The sequence below is a fragment of the Aulonocara stuartgranti genome, assembly GCF_965226115.1.
Source record: "Aulonocara stuartgranti genome assembly, chromosome: 1".
In the NCBI taxonomy this organism is placed as follows: domain Eukaryota; kingdom Metazoa; phylum Chordata; class Actinopteri; order Cichliformes; family Cichlidae; genus Aulonocara; species Aulonocara stuartgranti.
Window position 1 is genome coordinate 20,126,461 of NC_138939.1, and position 19,996 is coordinate 20,146,456.

At 40.7% G+C, this 19,996-nt stretch overlaps 1 protein-coding gene across 1 annotated transcript; it reads right to left on the bottom strand.

Annotated features, from left to right (window-relative positions):
- Nucleotides 1–242: 242 nt before the first annotated feature.
- LOC309709859 (polycystin-1-like protein 2) lies at nucleotides 243–19,341 on the bottom strand. The gene is made up of 41 exons (XM_082538755.1): nucleotides 18,719–19,341; nucleotides 17,979–18,137; nucleotides 17,699–17,887; nucleotides 16,479–16,589; nucleotides 16,148–16,295; nucleotides 15,833–16,062; nucleotides 15,334–15,744; nucleotides 15,107–15,234; nucleotides 14,854–15,001; nucleotides 14,236–14,434; nucleotides 14,027–14,138; nucleotides 13,805–13,946; nucleotides 13,470–13,697; nucleotides 12,450–12,592; nucleotides 12,165–12,344; nucleotides 11,914–12,051; nucleotides 11,313–11,459; nucleotides 11,098–11,222; nucleotides 10,902–11,022; nucleotides 10,378–10,506; nucleotides 10,074–10,299; nucleotides 8,997–9,187; nucleotides 8,668–8,898; nucleotides 8,394–8,495; nucleotides 8,068–8,246; nucleotides 7,836–7,982; nucleotides 7,533–7,732; nucleotides 6,295–6,518; nucleotides 5,986–6,202; nucleotides 5,439–5,905; nucleotides 5,096–5,192; nucleotides 4,834–4,974; nucleotides 4,566–4,751; nucleotides 3,955–4,285; nucleotides 3,158–3,291; nucleotides 2,937–3,064; nucleotides 2,672–2,832; nucleotides 1,322–1,532; nucleotides 1,086–1,187; nucleotides 868–999; nucleotides 243–721 (listed from the first exon to the last, which is right to left on the bottom strand). The coding sequence occupies exons 1-41, from the start codon at nucleotides 19,038–19,040 to the stop codon at nucleotides 554–556; spliced, it is 7,485 nt and encodes a 2,494-aa protein (XP_082394881.1). The 5' UTR covers nucleotides 19,041–19,341; the 3' UTR covers nucleotides 243–553.
- Nucleotides 19,342–19,996: the final 655 nt, after the last annotated feature.

The following is a 19,996-nucleotide window of genomic DNA, read 5'->3' on the forward strand; positions in this document are numbered from 1 at the left end:
TCTGCTCTCTTGTGTATGTTGTCTAAACTTGTGTTATATGAGATGCTCTTACAGGAATTGGTCATGGGGATATAATGCTAAGCACAACACAGTGCTCAGTATATTACTATTAACTACTGGGCATGGCTGCTGACTACTGGACAGTAATGACAGTATTGATTAGCCTTGCCAGGGTAATGCCAGTGCAAGTTTCCACTAATATCCATGAGTACCTATATGGAATAAATGCATATTGTCCACGATTTAGTCACATAAATACTAATTTATTTCCTTTATCACAACAAACTGCATTCTACGTACAATGCCTCATATGTGGATAAAATAAGGATCGCCTCAGTTTCTAGCATCTGCAGTGCATCAGCTTCTCGTACAATGGTTCCAGCTCTGCAGCAGCACAGAAAAATGCTAATACAGACACTTGGAAGGGTTAAAATATTGCGTTACAAAGCAACAACAACATGACAACTAAATCATGCTAATGAAGGCAAGCAGGAACTAAAGCAAAGCATTTGATGGGTATCACAATGTTAACCTTCTATCCCTGTCCCACTTATCATCCATCATGAATATTCCCAGAAGAAATAGTTGAGAGTGTGTTATTCGGCGCAGACGACGTGTCTGGCGTCCCGGTCAGGCCGTCTCCTTCTTTCTTACATTTGATTCCAAACAAACTGCAGATTTTCATTAGCATCAGGTCCACAATCTCATCCTCTTCTGACGGCTGCAAGAACAGTGAGCATTCAGTATAACTCAAGGATTATTAATTCATCTCAGGTCATTAAAAACAAAAACATGTTAACAATCAGGTCTCTACTGGAACTGAACAATAACACCAGCAGCATTTCAGACATGGTGTGGGTGAGTTACCTTGTGATGTATCTGCTCCTGAGTGAATGCCACCAGAATGACGGAGATGAAGAGGTTCAGCACCACAAAGGTCATAAACACGATGCAGGACCCGATGAGGAAAGCACCGAGCACTGGATTGTAATTTAGTACCTGTGGGACCAGAAGCAAGAACTATAGTGAAGGAGGATGAGCAGCAAAAGTGAGCTGTGGTTGAATTATGATTGTCTCATACTGACCTCTTCATAGTTAAAAATACCAAGCTGCAAGCTGACCATGGTCTGCACAGCATCAAGCAGAGTCCGATAGGAGTACAGCTTCCAGCCATACATCAGGTTAGACTGGAAAATAGAAAGTTCACCTCTGTGTCAGTGACCACCTTTAAATTACTTCTATTTCACAAAGTAAACATAAAACAGAGAGAGAAACATGGACTCCAGCAGCATGTTGATGTTAAGCGTGGGAAACTCCTCACAGCAATAGAGTAGGCCAGAAACATGATGGTCATGACCACCAGGAAGCCTGAAATATCAGTCCAAGCTCGCTGCAGTGTGGCTGTAATCATGTGCAGCTTGGGGTTCAGTCTCAGCAGGTGCCACAGTTTGACTGTAGCCAGCAGTACCAGAAAGGCAATCAGATATCCAAGCACTGCATCGGCCTTGGCTGTTTCATGGAAACTGACGAACCTGGACAGAGCAGAAACAGAAAGAAAATGACTTATTTTCTTTAAATTGTTTTATTTTTAAAGCCTTTATTGCTCACTGTAGAATACAAATAAATATTTTCACCATCACAATCATAAATCAAGATTTAAAATGTCATATAGCACAGTTACTCTTGATGTGGATTGCATGTATGTTTTCGTTTCCTTAAGGTGATCTTTCTCCATCTGCACACATTTTTATCTTATGTGCACCAGTTATTTTTGTTATGTCATCTTGTACACACAAGATTAAAAACTTACCAGTTAAAAATGAATTAAAGTGGACCTCTGATGCTCATTTCCAACTCCACATCAGTCCTGAACTCTATTTAGACAGCCTCACTTGATTCACAGTTAAAAATAATCCTCTCACACGTTAAGTCTTTGTTGTGGACACTCTTCGGCTGAGTAGTTATCCCTATTATATTTCTTTGAAGTCCGCTTGAAATCCATCACCCGGGGTGGATGTGTTGTTGGTGTAATGTAAATTCTCTATGGACGAGCCCACGTGGTCACAAAAAGCAGACAGACACACAAACATCCACACGGACCCTAGCGCTCGCTGTCTAATGATGAGGTTGTCCTCACCCTGATCTGAGCAGACCTGGGGGACAGATGGGGAAGATATATTCAAGGCTTTACACTAGACCTTTGTAAAGCCTTTCAATTCATCCACTGTCAAAAACAAACAATTTTAGCTCCCTTTCCCATCCCTATAAAGATAAAAAACTCTCTGAAACAGACCATTTAAACCTGAAGCCTGAGCTTTTGGCTCACAGGGATTACACACACACACACACACACACACACACACACACACACACACACACACACACACACACACACACACACACACACACACACACACACACACACACACACACACACAAATGATTTGTTTTAGCTAAAATTAGTGTTCCCAAACTACCAGTAGCACAGCATGATGTATGCACTCTCTGCCAAAGTGAATTCGTTTCATCAATGCATGGTCATGCTACTGGAGAGCCACTAAATTGTGACCTTGCATGCTGAGAAATAGAAAAAAACCTGATTTGTGCAGCTCCTGGTGGGCAGAGCAATACATAAGTGGTTCATAAACTCACAGCATTTCTTATTGCTTACTGCTCTTTGTTGTTCTGGTAATAGTTCATGTCTCTGTTCCCGAGTAAAGTCCTCTTGATGAAAACACACAGGGCGCTCCAGCTGAGAATGATGATCGCCAACTCGAGCAGGTTCCACTTATTCTTGAAATAAGTCCATTTCTGTTTCCTCATCAACTTTCCCTGTAAACACATAGGAAACAGAATCAGGTGAGCATATTTACTGTATAACTTCACTTGTAATAACTTATATTTATATTAGCAAAGAAAAGATAAAGCTTGTGCACCTGAACAAACATGTAATAGATGATGAAAAGAAAGTAGATGATTTCAGAAGCCACGACAAAGATGTGAAGGCCACCGGTCGACTGGTAAAGACGCACAGTCTGAAGTTCACTGCAGAACTGGAACGCTCCTGTTAGAAACACGGTATGACAGATTAGGTGGTTCTCATAACGGTTGAGGATTTGTGCAACTCACACAGAATATCTACATCTGGTCTACTTACCTGTTGCTGTGGTCTCCAGCATGAGTGTGACGATGCAGAAGAGGTTGACATTGGCATTGTACACAGTGAACTCAACAAAGATTGCTTGGGTGTACACGTCAAACCAGGTGTTCTCATAAAGGTACTGAAGGGTTCTACAGCAGCAACGATAAACGAAGTAATTTACAGATTTTGTACTTTAAAACGTGACTCAAGACTAACAGTTCTTTCCTACGAGGATAAAAAAGACAAATCAGAACCAGTCAGGGACACTCAAGATAAGATAGTTTTTTCTATCTGCAGAAATTTAGATTTGCCAGTATAAATGGGATCTTCTGACCAGCAAGGGCAAAGCATCTATCAGTGTTAAGAGATATGACACTGATTAAGTCAGCTCAGGAGGAGATGGTTGAAAACCTGCCTGCTGCTACATGCTGCAACTGTGAGCAGGCTAAAGTAGCCCAAAGTGTAGCATAGATGTGATTTATAAAGTGAATATTCATTGAGAAGAGTATCAGCTGAGCCATGTGGATGTGGATCTTTTTTTGAGAAGCAAATTACTTATTTGGTCATAATAGTCATATTTCTGGAGACCAATGCAATGGCTCCTGTCTACTCATCATACATTTAAGTTTACTTTGTCTTAATAAGAGTAATTAAACCTGCAACCCACAAGTTACAACTGCAATTATTATGTATGAAACAATATTTTAATTTTAATATTTTTATTTGATAAATGCTCTGAATTCTAAATATTTTCAGTTTACTCTTTATACCATTTAAGTGCAATAATGTCACCCGCAATTAAAATTAACTACCTGCTGGAGTTTTGGAAATCTGGCCCCAGATCCATCACAAACCCTCCTCCTCTGTAGAGCTTCACATTGCCCCAGATGGGGTAGGCCCTCAGTTTACGCTGAGACTTGTACTTCCACGGGTCGTGAATGTTCGTTGAAGCATTACGACCTACAGGTCGAGTCCAACCTGGGCCGTAGGAGCCCATGTCCTCCAGCTCCCATGAGTACGGAGTGTGACAGTCCGGGATAGACTCCTGCATGGATCGAGCTATGTGGCAAGAGTTTTTCTGCACCCTCACCTGGCGGAGACGAGCGTTGCCCACAAGCCTTGAGTTTCCATCAGTGATAAATCCTGGTACCAATTTCCAAATGACAAGAAGAAATTTTAATGAATCTTTATGCTTTACTACATAAATATAGAGTTAGTTTCACATGGGTAATATTGTTAAATTCTCAGGAGTTGTTTAATATCTTGTATTTAATTGTTACATTTTTAAAATTGTTTTTAATTAAGATAAGCTTCAGCTATTTATTTAAAAAAAACTATCAAAACTAAACTAAAAGATTTTCAAATTTCATAAGGGATTCATGTAAAACATTCTGTGTGCCAATTAGCGTCACTGATATTTGACCTGGGTACTCTCCAAACAAGTTGCTCAGCAGAGTCGTGTTTGCCCAGTTGAACACATCTTGAATGCTCATTGTGTCTGAGATGCCTTTGCTGAAGCTCTTGCGAATGTGTTGAGTCAGAAAGTAGCCGTTGGGGTCCCTCTGACCGTATGCCACCAGGAGTAACATCCACATAAATCCCGTATAGACTGCAACAAAAACAGATCCCTTACATCAGTTTGTTAAAATGTTAGTTCCTGTTCTTGCTTTGAATCAAAGTGGTTTCCTCACCGACAATCTCCCGTATGAGTGCAAAGACTTTTTGCTCTTTAATCATGTTGTTCCGCATCTTCTCGATATCAGTGGGAGGTGGTGGTTTATAGAAACTGCAGGTGCTGTCTCTTCTTGCTGCCTGGACTGCATCCGGATTGTCTGGGGAAGGATTTTAGATTTTAGATGCATTGCATTTTTTGTTCTTCAACACAAAACAATGCAAAAGATGCAATGCAAAATTAAAAAAGAAAAAAAAAACAAGGATACAAAATAAAACTACCTGGGCTTCTGAGACTTTCTTCTATGGCTGGTTCTCCGTATTCCTCCTGGTCAACTTTCTTCAGGACGAGGGCAAAGAAAGCAGCAAATCCAAGAACCTGCAGCAAAAGATAGAGAGATTGACCTACAGACTCTCCCATTTAAAAATGGCTTGTCTAGAGTGGATTGTCTTCAGAAAATGTAACAGTAATTGCAGTATACAGGTAAATCAGTGCAGTATTTCGCACAAAAACGGATTTGATATTGTTTAGTAATTTTCTAAAATTGAATAAAATGTCAGTTAAAAAAATCTTCTAAAGTGGGCTAAAATCTTCTGCTCCTACATATACTGTAATGTTTCTCACCTTTAAAGGCTGGGTGATAAAAAGACTCTCAAAAAAGGAGACCACCATGGAAATAAGCCAGCTTATAGAACGGTCTTTCCCGTAAGTCAGCCCATACATCATAGTGAAGTATCCTGACACACCACTGGTTGCGATCACCAGTATCCACCCGATAAACACAAACCACCACGGCAGCCCTCCTTGGCAGCATTTCTTCTTCCCACCAAGACTCTCCTCTGGCCCGGGGAAACAGCTGAGCTTGTCTCCATCCAGGATTGACATGGGTAGGTGGTATTCCAGAAGCCCCTTCATTCCATGAACTTGCTGCATGGCTCGGTTGTAGCTGTCTGGATTTGGAAACTGAGAAGGTCCCAACATACCAAGCTCCTTCTCGATAAGCTGCAGTTGCCTGTACAGGTACCGGCTCTTGTTGCTCTTCTTCTGGGCTAGATCTAAAGTTTTTTCAGAGCCCTCCCACACACTGGTTTCTGTCCAAGCAAACACACAAAGAAGGACATCAATTATATATAGAATTTAAAAGCATTTATAATATTATAGTGCAGTTTACCTTGCAGATTCACCGCACCCAAACTAAGGATCATAGCTTGATCTTTTTTAGAAGAATCAGTGTAGAAGTCTTCAGCGGCTTGGTTTTGCTGTCTGATGATGTCCTCCACCAGAGACAGCAGACTGTTGATGTCAGCCTGCTGACCGTGATGGAGCTCCAGATGTGGCAGTGGGCTCTTCATGGCCTTTGAGAGAGACTGAGCAATTCTTTTTATGTCCTAATCAAGAAACCACACCAAGCTCTTCAGACATGGAGAACAAAATATTTACTGGTACTACACTGAAGAGGTACAAATAACATAAACTTCACCTTCATCACGTTATCTGGTGTGATGTCCTTTATCTCTTTCTGTGGGGACGACGTCTGTGAGGGAGAAACTCGGACAGTCTTCCCCTGTTTTGCATCTGCTTTGGTGGTTTTCTCTCGAGGACGAGTGTTTCTGAAGATACTCACGATGAGCAGATTGATGGGGAACATGATGATTGAACTTTGAACTCCAATCATAACCTGTTGCCAGGTAAACTCGATGTGACCTGCCAAGTTAAAGTCTTACTTTGAATTGGGTTTTAAGGAACACTGATGAAAGATTAAATCTTTTTATGTTGGTCTTACTTACTCCTGCTACCAAATCTTTTGTAAAAAATCAATCAGATATTCTTCTTTTCGTTTGCACGTATGTAAAATTTGTAAATCTTGTCAGTTTTGACGATGCATAGACTTGAAGGTAAGGAAATGTGCAATTAAAGAAAAGCTTTTAATACTGAAAACTAAGTGTAAGTCCAAACAAACAAGTGAGCAAAGTAATCTGGGACCAAACCACAAAAAAAGCGAAGACGGGGCTACAAATATGCAACAGAGTTATAGACAAACAAGACACAGGTGAGGGCTGGATGTATGAGAAAGTTTTTAACAACAGGTAAAATCAGGGAGGAGCAGACCTGATCCATCCATAAAGGATTCCATTAAGCAGGAAGTCAAGGATGCAGAAGGAGCGAGCGCATAAACAAAGAAACGGGAATACAGACTGGGAAACAGACTAAAATCAAGCCATGAACTGAAATAAAATGTTAGAACAAACTGAAACACATCGTAACACTCAATTCTAAAACCTGAACTGGGAACAGGGCCCCCAAAACTGAACCAAACAAGAAACAAAACACTAGAATTCATGGAGAGTGTAATAAAATGAATGCAGGAATCCAAAACTCACATGAGCATCATGAGCATCAAACTCCACATCAACCATGAGATTTCTCTTCACATCAAAATCAAAATATTTGAACCTGTTGTGTTTATTGAATCTTGTAACAAATTATTTAACAAAAAGTATTTAAACATCAATTTGCATATATGAATTTTAATTTGCATAATTTGCTGCATGTGTCTGATTGTATTCATAAAGTTTTTAACAAAATAAAAAATTACACTTATGATGCAGAAGTATCAAAAACTCTTGGATTAAATATTAAACACTTTGCATTACAAAATTACTTACCTACTGTTGTTTTTCAGCTTTGTGAAAGCTTTGTGTACATTTTGTTACTTACCCAGGTCCATCGTCTGCTCAGAGGGGTCTGTGGGGATGCCCCAGAACATGATGCTGGTCAGCATGGTGCACAGCAGTAAGGAAAAACAGCAGGACACTCGCTGCACACGTGTGAAAGTGCTGCACGGAGGTCGACTAATGACAGAGAACCAGATGTGGCCGTCACGGAAATCCTTGGCTGTCTTCATGAAGAACAGATTACTAAAAAGTTTTTAAGAAAAGTGATTCAAGAAATTAAAGTCAAGAAAACAAACTCCAAAAACAGAGTGGATTCAAAATCCCTTGAATAAATGACAAGTCTCACCTAAATCTCTTTAGATCCACCTCCGTTGCTACTGGGAATACCTTGTCGAGAGTGCACTCTTCCATATCTACAGCCAGCCAGGAGTTACAGAGAAAGTGCCACTTTTGACCAGTCTCCAGATCCTGCACCATCACTTTGCTAACATACCTGCACATTGATTGAAGTATAGATCCTCAAAAATATTGATACAGCTCAAGCTTATCATTAGCCTTTTTCCCTTTGACCCACGTACCACGCAGGGTGATCTCCTGAGTTGTCGTGCCACAGTCTTATGCTCTGCAGCTCTCCAAGAGAAAAGTGTGTGGTCAGCAGAAACATGTCCCCCCCACCTCTCTCAAACACAGGCTTCTCCGAATCTGTCAGGTGGTGGGGCTCACTTTCTCCCTCTGTACCCAGCAGAGTTATGGTTACCTAAAATAAAAAAATAACTAAATGGTTAGTCGAGGCTTGGATGGTGAGAGCCATCAGAATACCGCAATCATACGTTGTTCAACAAAAACATCAGATGGGTTTTGCCTTTGCTGTGAGTCCATCCAAGTCTGCATCAACATCACTGACCTGAGAGGAAGTGGATGCCCCATGTCGGTGTCCTGTGTTAATACTCAGCAGGTAACGATACTGAGCCAAGGGGTCGTTGTCCTCAAGAACTGTTATCTTGACCTGGAAGTGGATGCAATGGGGCAACGTTTAGGATTTTTTTTTTTTTTTTTAAAAACATGATGGTAAAATTTTAATTTCAAGACAAAATTAAAGTAAAATCAAGATGAAACATTGAAGGTTAGCATGAAATTCTTAAAAGCAAAAGGTGTAAACTGGTGAAGCTCTACTTTACCTTGACTGAATCTTGCATGTCTTTCCTGCGCGCCCATACCACCACCAATAGATAAGCACAAAAAATGGCTCCGACAAAACACACCACAACGGGGTTGTTTGTGAATGTAGCAAAAAGTTCAGCGGTGCGTGACACATCCACTAAGTTAGGCATGACAAAGAAGGAGCTGCCAAAGAAAGTCAAGTGGTTACAGAGACACTGAGTGACCAAAGGTGTGGTGAGTGGACCAACCTGTGAACAAAACAGGAAGCCAGGTGATCAAACCTCACACTCCACATTTTAAGGAAGTAATAATGCAATCAGTTTGGATGTGATTTTTTTCCACCTACCCTGCAGCCATCCTCACTCCAAAAAGACCCAGTTTCATTCCAGTATTTGCACTGGGCAGCGATGGAGATGACAGTGACACTGGCGTTGATGGATTTGATTCCTGGCTCTACAATGGGCTTTATAACAAGGTAGTGCACACCAACATCATCTGTTCTGTCTTTGGGACTCAGCACCCAAGTAAATTTTTCTTCTGTGTTATAACAGAGAGACAGAGATAATTTTAAGAAGACTCATTCTAACTTTAACCATAATTACTGCTTGCATAACCTTAATGCTTAATCCTTGTCTTCATGAGGTAGAGATGCCCTCATAATGTGGCTCTGGTTCCCACAATTTGAGAGCTATCTTCAACTTAATGCAGATTTACATCTACATTATACTATACAGTACATTATTCACCATGCATGACCACACAGGAATGGGATCTACTGTTATTTGTTATCTGCAAAGTATGAAAAGGATGTTTGTTCTGCAGTCACGTGAAAAAGAAAGCTACCACGCCCGGCAAGAGCTTGTAGAACCACCTTTAGCTGCAGTAACTTAAAAATAATCACTTTCTGCTAGGCTTCATTGATCTCTGATGTAATTTTGGCTCAGTCTTCTTTACAATGGTTCTTCATTTCATTTTTAGGCATTAGTTTATGCACAGCTCTTTTGAGGTCCCACCACAGCATTTCAATCAGGCTGAGGTTTGGTTTTAGGCGTTTGTGCTGATATCCTGCGTGTTTTAATCAAACATGGTGCTGCACTTTGGTCTCATCTCTTTAAACATTCTTCCAGAACTCTTGTGGTTTGTTCAGATGAAACTTTGTAGCCCTAAGCTGTGCTGTCATGTTCTTTCTGAGAGAAGAGGTTTTCTCCTGGAAACCCCTCCAAAACAAGCTAAAAAGGCTCATTCAGTCTTTTTCTAATTGTGCTGTCCTAAACTTTAACATGGCAGTACGCAAAAGAAGTGTTTGTGTTATCATGATACTTAGGGATGTCGGTTATTTTAAGAAAAAGAAGCCCAGATAAAAAAGGAATTTACATTAATTATATGCAACCCTAATATTCTTTTCTAAAAACAAAATACTGACCTTCTCTCGCGCTCTCTATAGGGATCTTTGTCTTGGCTACATAATCCTTATCACTTGGATAATCTTTATATCCCAGGAAGAGCATGAAGGAAATGTCTTCAGAAGGCTCAGTTTTCAGCACCAGTGTTACATCCGGAGAGGGAACATCAATTATTAATGTGCTGAAATTGGCGAGGTCCAGGACTGTGCTGTTCTCCTGTCCACTGTCAAGCCGGGGTAGGAGAATCTGAAACTCCAGAAAAGACATCATGCCCCAAATGCTTCTTAACTAAAGTAAATAAAAGTATCTCTTATACAATAGTACCTCTATCTCTTCAGGTAAGTTCTCAACAAGAATGACATTGCCATTCACTCTGGTGAGGGAAACGGATCCCACAGTTCCTGTGATGTTCTCCTCCTTCCAAGAATATGGATTCTTCTCAAAACTCATCATCTAGAAAGTAGGTAATACAATAAATAGAGGCTCAGATGATTTTGGTGAAGCCTTTTTTTTCCATCTACAAAACTTTGCTTTTGCTTTCTGAAAACACCTTTTCCTTCTCGCTTTTATTTCTATGATTTTACTTGTTTGTAATTCTTTTAAATGGTTCCAACATCTTGTAGTTTACAAAGCCAGAAAAGAGAGATAACCCTACAAATAAGGTGGTCTGTTTGTATCTCTTATTGCTGGAGCTAAAATGAAACGTTCATCAAATCTAAACTGTGGACTTTCAGCTATAGGAAAAAACAAATGCTGACTAAAAAAGAAAACTAGAACAGAAAACAGAGAAAAATCTCAAAAATATACTGATGATGATGTCCACTTCCCTCCAGCGTGCAAACACTTACTCTGACGTCCACTGGCTCATCTGGAGAGACAATATGAGGAGGAAGAGCAGGGAAGGAAAAACTCGAGGAGCTGTTTTTCTGAGCATTTATATCCAGCATTTGCATGCTTTCTGGAGAAATCCTGGAGAAGACGGTGTTATAATTATCTTCAGGAATTCTTGAGCACATGTCCAAGTCAGAGCCTGTTATGTCTTACCTGTTCACATACACACTGATTTGACCAGAGTCAATGATGGCAGGCTCTCCGTTCAGCTCTTTGTTATTCAGCAGAGCACTCTGGACATTATTTATCCCAGCCAGAAGAAACTCTGAGACTTTTTTCTAAGGAGAACATACAACATCTTGTTTGGTAAAGACCGCAGTGGACGTAGGAATGACATCCAGCATGATATGTCATAATTTTGTTCTCACATTTGATGAAACATTCAAAATATTACTGGCTGCTTCAACTATGGGTGCAGCTGCTTGCACCAGTTCTACATCATCTGTGCTCTGCTGATTGATGCTGATACTGTTGAGGGAGGAGCTGAGGTCTACCAACAGAGAACCCGCTTCTTCCTGGAGAGAGGAAATGCAGCAGCAGAAACCACAAAAGGGTCAGTGTTGACTTGCCTTAAGCCTACAAAAAAGGCTGATGATTACACTAAACCTGTAGTTTAAATGGGTATTTAAACTACCCAAATTAAGTATTTAAACTTAATTTGTTGTTGTTTTTTAGCTTGGTGTTGCTGCAAAATATATTCATTGCACAGTTAAATTCAACAGTTGTTCTCAAGAGTCCTACTCAAGAAGTTGACTGACTTTGCATGATTGAATACTGGTTTCACTTAATCCTGCTGTGTTTTACACATCTGTGCCAACGTCACATTTTTAGTCTTTAATCAGCTTTGACTGATTAAAGACTTCAGACTGATCCTTAAATAAATAATGCAAACAGACAGCAGGTATTGTTACAGCCTTATCAAAGCAGGTGGTCTGCACTGCACTTTATTGCCTATCTAATGTATTATACTTGAGCAGCAGGACTGAGCTCCTCTGAGCGGTGCGTGAGCCCAGCCACAGCTCTGGCGGTCACTTGCACTTCCTGAGTCGTGTTGCTGGGGCAGTCCTGCAGAACTGTACTCATTCTGGTCAGCATTTGCTCTCTCAGCTGAAAGAGAAGGAAACGATGATTATCATGTTCTCCACTCGCAAGTTGTGGGCCTCGTAAACATCACAGCAGTGTTATCCGGTCCAGTTATAACATTAACTGCATTCTGTTACCTTTGACCGCTCGTCCCTCTGATGTTGGCCACTCACTGTATTCAGCATATCGGAAACAGAAGCAAATATTTGTCCAAGCGCCTCACCGGTGAGCAGACCTTGCTCCTCTAACTGACTCACAGAGTCCTCCACTGCAGACTGGAGAGTGCTAACGGAGGCACTGGAGTCACCTTTCCGTACCTTAAGGTAGAAACACAATAACTGAGGTTATTTAATTAATCATTAGCATTTCTCTAATCTTCCTTTTTGTATTTGAGAAAATGTAATAATTGACTGATGACCAACCTGAGTGATGACAGTTGAAGTTGCTGTTTTTCGCTCATTTTTCACAGTCACCACAACAGACAAACTGTACTTGTTGTTGGCATCGCCGAGAGGCAAGAAGACTGACCTCACCTCATTTGAAGTACTGCATCGTAGATGTGTGCCTAAAGGACAAAAGAAGCAGTTTAGCACGGTTGCACTTGATTCTCAATTACGTACCTACACATTGGTTGATAAAGTATCAAAATGAAAACTAATTTACTTTCTCCGGGGAGTCAACCACCAACTTTTCGAACCACTCCTGTCAAGTATGTGTAGTGGAGAGTAGTGTGAGGACCTGAACGCAGACTGTGAACCATTTATTGTAGGCTGTTGGCAGGTTTATAGCTTATGTTTGGGATTTGTACTAAGAAAACTGAAAACTGTAAACCTAAAGCTAATAACACGCACTAAGTAAGTTTCAAGACAAAGATCATAGACACAGACTTGAGACAGGAAAGAGGAATGGCTCTAAAGGAATGAGGAACTAAGAACAAACTGAATACGCAAAGAGGAAAACACAAGAAAACCATAAACATTAAGCAACCCTGGAATTAAAGAGACTCTTAAATAAATACTAGAAAGTTCAAACTGAGAAATGCTGGGTCAGCTGACCCAGACCACGACGACTCCACCTACTGAGATTTTTTATTTTAAAGCGCTACGATCTAACAAAAAAACATTTCTCAACTGAGCTGTACAATTTGTTTGAACTGATAAAGCAGCAGCTGATGCTGGCACGTGGCCCGAAAATACCACAAAAGCTTTATTTATATTCTGCTCATGAGTTAGTGGCCCCATAGTGTAGTGGTTTACATATTCACTTGGCAAACAAAAGGTCACTAGTTCCAGATATAAAACTGCCAAATCAAACATGTGGTTGCTGTCTGCTGTGGTGACCTCTTGTGGCAAGGGCTAAAAAGCTAAATAAAACTATCAAAACAGAAAAGCTGTGAGATTGCTTTCATCAATAACACTAATTACACTCCACCACACTCTCACCTGTGTTGGTCTTGAAGCAATAGAGACAGCCTGTAGAGCAGAAAGAAGTTGTTTTGCAGGTAATGCCAAAAGCATCGAGCACAGTTCCTGACGGTGGGGAGATGCTACATGAGGGCACTGAGGGATCCATCAGTGCATCAGTTGTGACTACTGAGTTTGTAGGTGGTTCAGTTGGCTCGGGGTCTGGTATCGGAAGTGTGTACTTGACAATCCCCGGCTCCTTCTTGTCTGTTTAAAAAAAAAAAATTAATCAGGTATAATTTGTTTTCTAGACTTTGATCAAAAATGTATTTTAAAAGACACATTCTGTGTCTATCTATGACATGAAAACACACCATAAGCAATTACAGTGATGTTCTGCTGCATGCCCCTTGAGACTTTTAGATATTGGCTGTGAACGGTATATTCAATGTTGCCATCGTGCTTCTCCGTAAGGGGCCGTCTTCCCACTTTGGAGTAGCATCTACCGAGGCTACCCTGAGGAGAACTCATTAGTTATTTCTTGTTTGTCACACCGGTCTATTTAGCCACATTTCCTGTTGTTGTTTCAGACTTACTGTCAAAGGTTTAAGGTCCTCAATATACCAAACTACATGCGGGCAAGTCGTCAAACAGCTCAGTCTTAGCTTTGCCTGGTCATTCACATTTATTGAAGCACAATTATCACAGCTGCAAGAATTAAGAACATAAAGTAACTGGTTGTAGTTCCTGATGCATTTTTGCAATCCTGTACAAATACCATTGTTTCTAATTAAACCCATTTTACCTGATGGTGACATCTGTGAGTTCTTTTGAAGGAACAACAGAGACACATTTAGAAGCTGTTCCAAGTTCAGCCCATTTCCTAAACCAAGTCCTTCTCTTTACTCTTAAAATGTATCTGAACATTTCAAATGGATCTGGGAGGCATTCTCGTTCAATCACATGAGTTTCATCCATTGTTTTGTTTTTGCATTTGCAATCTCCTGTGTGGGAAAAAAAAAGCAGAAACAGTCTCAATATAAGACCACAATAATAATGATGTCATAATAATGCTGTGGTATAGCAAGATGAAGCATAAAACATTTTGTATAAGCAATGCAGTGCAGCATCAGCTCTGTTTGCTAAAACTGCAATCTGACACTATTTTCCGTGCAAATTTTCTTGACTTAGGGCATAATGCACTCTTCTAGGTGTTTCTTGTCTTGTAATGATCACAGATTACAGTTGCAGTTTGATTGTACTGTTGTGTGATTACGTATTTTCCCGATACATCCAAAACAAATTTCACGATGATGCAGTGGCAGAGCTTGTGGGGTTTCAACAAGGATCTGAATGACCAGGTTTCCCTCGACCCATGCATCATATCACAATTTAGTGATCAGTGAATTAGTGTTGTACTTACTGCATTCCCATTCATATGCCAGTTCTTTGCTAGGCAGTGATTCAGTTCCAGTTACTGTCAGTGTAACCCTCTGAGTGTAGTCAACCAAAGTGTCAGGAGTAGCAATTATTTTCAAGTCAGCAGAGTCACTGTCACTCACATTATCTGCCTGGAGATGAAAACAGAGTCATTGTGCTGCAGTCATTTCTGCAACAGGCTACATATTTTGCACAAGTTCCCAGATTATTTCTGTTTAAAATGATATTTTACATACTGTATGTTCATTGGTGCTCGGTGAAAAGTCAGAGTAATTCTGGCAAGCCTCAAGAATCTTGTCTAAGTCCACATCGACATCAGAGGATGAAAGACCATTGGTGGCTCTTACGTTCACTTGCAAAGATCCTTTACCAAAAGAGATCATGTTTAACCAAATCGGGCACAAATCCTATATAACTGGTACTTGTTTTGTCTTAACAGGAGCATGACTCAAGCTTTAAGTACCTTTAAGTGGGCTGGAGAATGTGTAAGTTTGCAAGCCATCAGCGAGCATGTCTCTGCTCTCCGACAGAGTGTCCTCAGCTCCAGTGAGTGTGAAGAGCAGCTCCACGGGGGCTCCTCGCTCCAGTGAAATGTTAATGATGAGATCAGCAGAGTCGGGACATACGTCTTCCTCCGCAATCACAGAGGCCTGCAGGCCTTCAACGGGATGCAGCAGACACAGCTCTAGATGAGCAGACACCGTGCGGGTTGTGACCCTGTTAGATGCAGCTAAGGTGAAGTTGTGGCAACCATGACCGAGCTTCTCCACCATGCTTGCATTCAGGGTAATATTGTGTGGCATTTTTCCGCTGCCCACTGATTGATTTGCGACTAAATGGGCTTCATGATGAATTGTGTAGGAAACATTTGTACCTAGTTACAGAAAATAAGAACAGAATGATCTTCTATTTTTGAGAAATGGACGTATCGTCGCACCCCTTGTGCTGCCAAACTGACTCACCTGCCTCCACTGCAAGTTGGATTTGAACTGGAACATTGAAGAGGGCATTGCATTTAGTGCCACCTGTTGACATATTCTGGCCATTACACATGATCACACTGAAGTCTCCAACTGGCTCCTGAATCGTTATAGACTTCTGAGCTGCGATATTCCAGTCACTGGTAGTGCACTCCACTCCAACCAGGAAGACACCAGGATGTGTGAATTTGTGTATAATTGTGCTCTCCATCCTGTGAAAAAGCAGCAGTGTTTGTGATATAAATAAAGTACTAAGATCCATCTAACATATTTGGTCAACTGCAAATCTTTGCTCACTCTTCTGGGCTGTACGGATCAATAGTGTGGCCATCCCCAGCATTCACTGTGCATGTTAAGTTTCCCTGGAATGGATGAAGGAGCCACTTCACGGTGATGGTGACATTATCGAAGACAGCTGCAAGTTTACTCATCAGCAGCTGAAGCCCTAGGAGGAAATCACACCACTGAATTAGACTTGTGGAAACATACAGTCAAAGATCTTTGCACATAACATCATAAGCACTATGGAATCTGTTTTGATCAGCTGGTCTTTATGAATTTAGGTTGAGTTTAGGCTGATGGGTTTAGTGCAAAAAGTGTATATAAAACAAGAAATCGTGCATCTGACCATTTTTGCAGCGATACTCTGCAGACAGGTAACTTCCCAGCGCCGGACATGGTTCACCAAAAGTGCTCAGATCTACTCCAGCCTGGCAAGCCTGCAGTCCGTGGCAGTGAGCTGCAATAACACATACAGCAAGCCGAGCAAACGGCAATAAAACACACTTTATTTATTAGGGTTTGCACATTAATGATAAGACTTTACAGGCAACGCAGAAAAAGTCACACAAAAAGCAAATAAAAACAATAAATGCTAAAATTGAGTTAGCTAGATAAACAAGTGAGATATAAATATTTATTATTTTAAATAAATGTGTCACGAAATTGGCATTCTTCACCAAGATAAATGGCTATTATCACTTGATCTCTTCAAAGTCAGTCCAGGAAATGCACTCAGTCTCTGATCCCATGAGTGTGGTTGGGACATGTCTCATCCTTCCACTTTATAAGCATTAAACTTCTAGCTATTTGTGTAGCAAATGCAACCTATATGTTGGAAGGCATATTATTTCAACCAAATATTTCAAATACTGGAGTTATTGGAGACTGATCAAGATTTTAAAGGCCTCCCTTCAGAATTTAAGGAGACGGGGAAGGTCCCAAAAAGTATGAATAGGTGTTCCAATCAGATTTCTTGCATCTACCATACATGGGATTTAAATCTAAATAAATCTTGCCCAGGTTGTTTTTGGTAAGGATGTTTAAAAAGAATGCTGCTATTTAATGTTCATACTATCAAATTTCAACATCCTCCTTCTGTATCTACAAGCTTCTGGTGAGACTGCATAAAAGCTTTTTAAAGAGGGAGAAGCTTACTAACCCCTCCAGCATAACTAATACTGCTATGAATATGGATGTAGATTCACTCTACCCATCTTTCACCTCCAACAGGGAGGGATTACACGAATTTAGTTTCTGGCAGTATAACCCCTTTGTCTGCAGTCACAGAGCAATGATGGCTTTTATGTTTTACACGAATCGAGAAACAAAAACATAATAGTATTGATTTTACTAAGTTTTTTCTTGGCTTTTGGATGATGTTGCTTTAATAAAGACAAACACTGCACGCATCAGCAGAATTTACCATTCTAAAATGTAACGAGGTAAATAACTGGTTAAGTAAATGACGAGTAGCCCAACCTATTGTAAACATGTTTTTCTGTTTCTGTATCATAGCTGCCATCAAAAGCTGGATCAAGTCAATTAAAAAGATGTGACCCATAATACCTGTTACATAATCTGTTACATCCATCCAGCTGCACTCTTCCTGGGAAGACGTGGGCGAGGGTGTAAGTTGGGATCGGCAGTAGTGGATTGTTTTACGACCGTAAAAACTGTCATCAATCTCTATAACTTGACCAGAACCACACTGCAGTGTAGCGTTTTGGCCATCACATGCAATTGATCTCCCAGAATCTGCAGGGAGAAAAAACGGAAGAAAATTTACATAAGAAAAAGAAGCAGCATAATTGTATTGTCATATATGAAGTTTTTTAAGGGCGCGTACCAAATTGGCAAATGAAGTTAAATTCCTGGCTGCAGTTTTCTGTAGCTTCCCACTGAAAGCCCGAGTGTCTCAGGACATGCGCGCAGGCTGCTTGATCATCTGGCAAGTTAACCCAGTTACTGTAACTTACATCTGAGCTGTCCAACCAAGCGAGAACACCTGAAAAAGCACAACAATTACTTTTGATAATCAAGCGAAATGCGGTGGAAATGTTATTACTGCATGCCCATTTGTTTTCTTTCTGACAGTAAAGAACAGACGGGGTGAATAAATGGTAAAGTCTTGTCCTCTGTGAAGGGAAACAAACACACCACTGTAAATCAGGCCTTGTGACAGCCACCCTATTGAATAGTTCAAAAGAGTGACAATTATCTCCCATTACACCTGTTGGCTGAGATATCCAACTGGGCTCCTTTCACTGCGAATGTCAGTAAACAAACACATCACAGTTATTTACAATGCACACACAAGCTGCCCAGTGAGATAGCAGTAGAGGTTATAATGCCTTCATTTCTGAAATTTATGGTGCACTTTGTAATATAATCATTGATCACTTATACCTCTTTTCTGTCAATAAGTGCACCAGAATACTTAATATTTATAGTGTGTTTCAAAGAAGTTCTTGTCTATTTTAAAGAAGCAATAATTTTACTAACTTTCTGCAAAACCTTTTTTCTAACTGTTTATGTTAGCACTGAAATGCATACAGTCATAAGAAGTCATTCAGTGCCTCCTCTCACCCTCAGTGGCAGCAGAGTCAAGCGTGAGGTTGGGAACAGCAGGTGCCACTCCGAGCCACCAGTTCCTGTCAGGCTTCAGGTGCTTCTGAAGGAACTGCTGCGTCTCATCGTTCAGGATAAAGGCCAAGTGTCCTCCGCCTCGCTCACACCATTCCTCAGCACCTCGAAAGGATCGCTGCAGATCCACAAATTCGTAGCACGAGCCATCGAAACCTTCCTGGTATTCTGGGCAGGATTGAGCTTCAGTATCGTCCTTGGCGTGACAACTCCAGCAGAGGAAGAAAACCACCAAAGTGAGCGTAGCTGAAGCGGTTCTGTCCATCTCTGAAGCTGAACAGTCTTCAGACTCTCTGGTAGCATCTTGTTTTTAAAGAGTAATGACGTCAGTAGCTCTGACAGGGATGGCTTTCTTGATGGGTGCAGAGCTTTGTATGTGGCCATAATCCTTGGAGTCAAACAAAGCCTGCCTGTGCAGTGAAAAGGGTTAAAAGCTCACTGTCAACAGCCAGATTGCTCCTCTGTCTCCATTACTGCAGAGCTTCACAACCTGCACAGTGAGATAAGCCTCACAGTCATACCTGATGTAACCCCCGTCACTGTGAGCTTGATCTTGTTCAGACTTGTTCACGTTAAAACACACCTTTAAGGATAATCAAAAAAAAATTATCGGAGCAATTCTACACTAATGAATTCCCCTGCACAGAAAGCTCTGTATTCTTGAGAGCTGAGATTTTAATTTGTTACGAATCACACTGACAATGACTTCCATCTCTTCAAGGGCAAACAGTCATAGCAAAACAGTAAGTTTGCTTTTTCTACCTGCTGTGACATGTCAAAATGTATTTTGTGGAAAATACCTGGAATTATTCACTTAATGAATAATTAAAGCAATAATTACTTTTTAGTGTGTGCAACCATGTACATAGGTAACATGTGAAGGGACCTCGAGAGCGGAAACAGTTAAAATGTCGATAGATAGATAGATAGATAGATAGATAGATAGATAGATAGATAGATAGATAGATAGATAGATAGATAGATAGATAGATAGATAGATAGATAGATAGATAGATAGATAGATAGATAGATAGATAGATAGATAGATAGATAGATAGATAGATAGATAGATAGATAGATAGGGGTGTCAAACTCCAGTCCATGAAGGCCAGCATCCTGCTTGTTTTTGAGATGTGTGTGCTTTGCCAATAAAAAGCTACAAGGGCAGGTTAGTTGGAAGACAAGCAGGACAGCGGCCCTTGAGGCCTGGAGTTTGACACA

Excerpts from the sequence above, each read along its gene's own strand:
- LOC309709859 (XM_082538755.1), bottom strand. The coding sequence starts at position 19,040 with ATGGACAGAACCGCTTCAGCTACGCTCACTTTGGTGGTTTTCTTCCTC. Across the intron at positions 7,983-8,067 it reads TCAGGAGATCACCCTGCGTG|GTATGTTAGCAAAGTGATGG; the intron begins GTACGTGGGTCA and ends ATCAATGTGCAG. Across the intron at positions 6,519-7,532 it reads TGAGCAGACGATGGACCTGG|GTCACATCGAGTTTACCTGG; the intron begins GTAAGTAACAAA and ends TTAACTTGGCAG.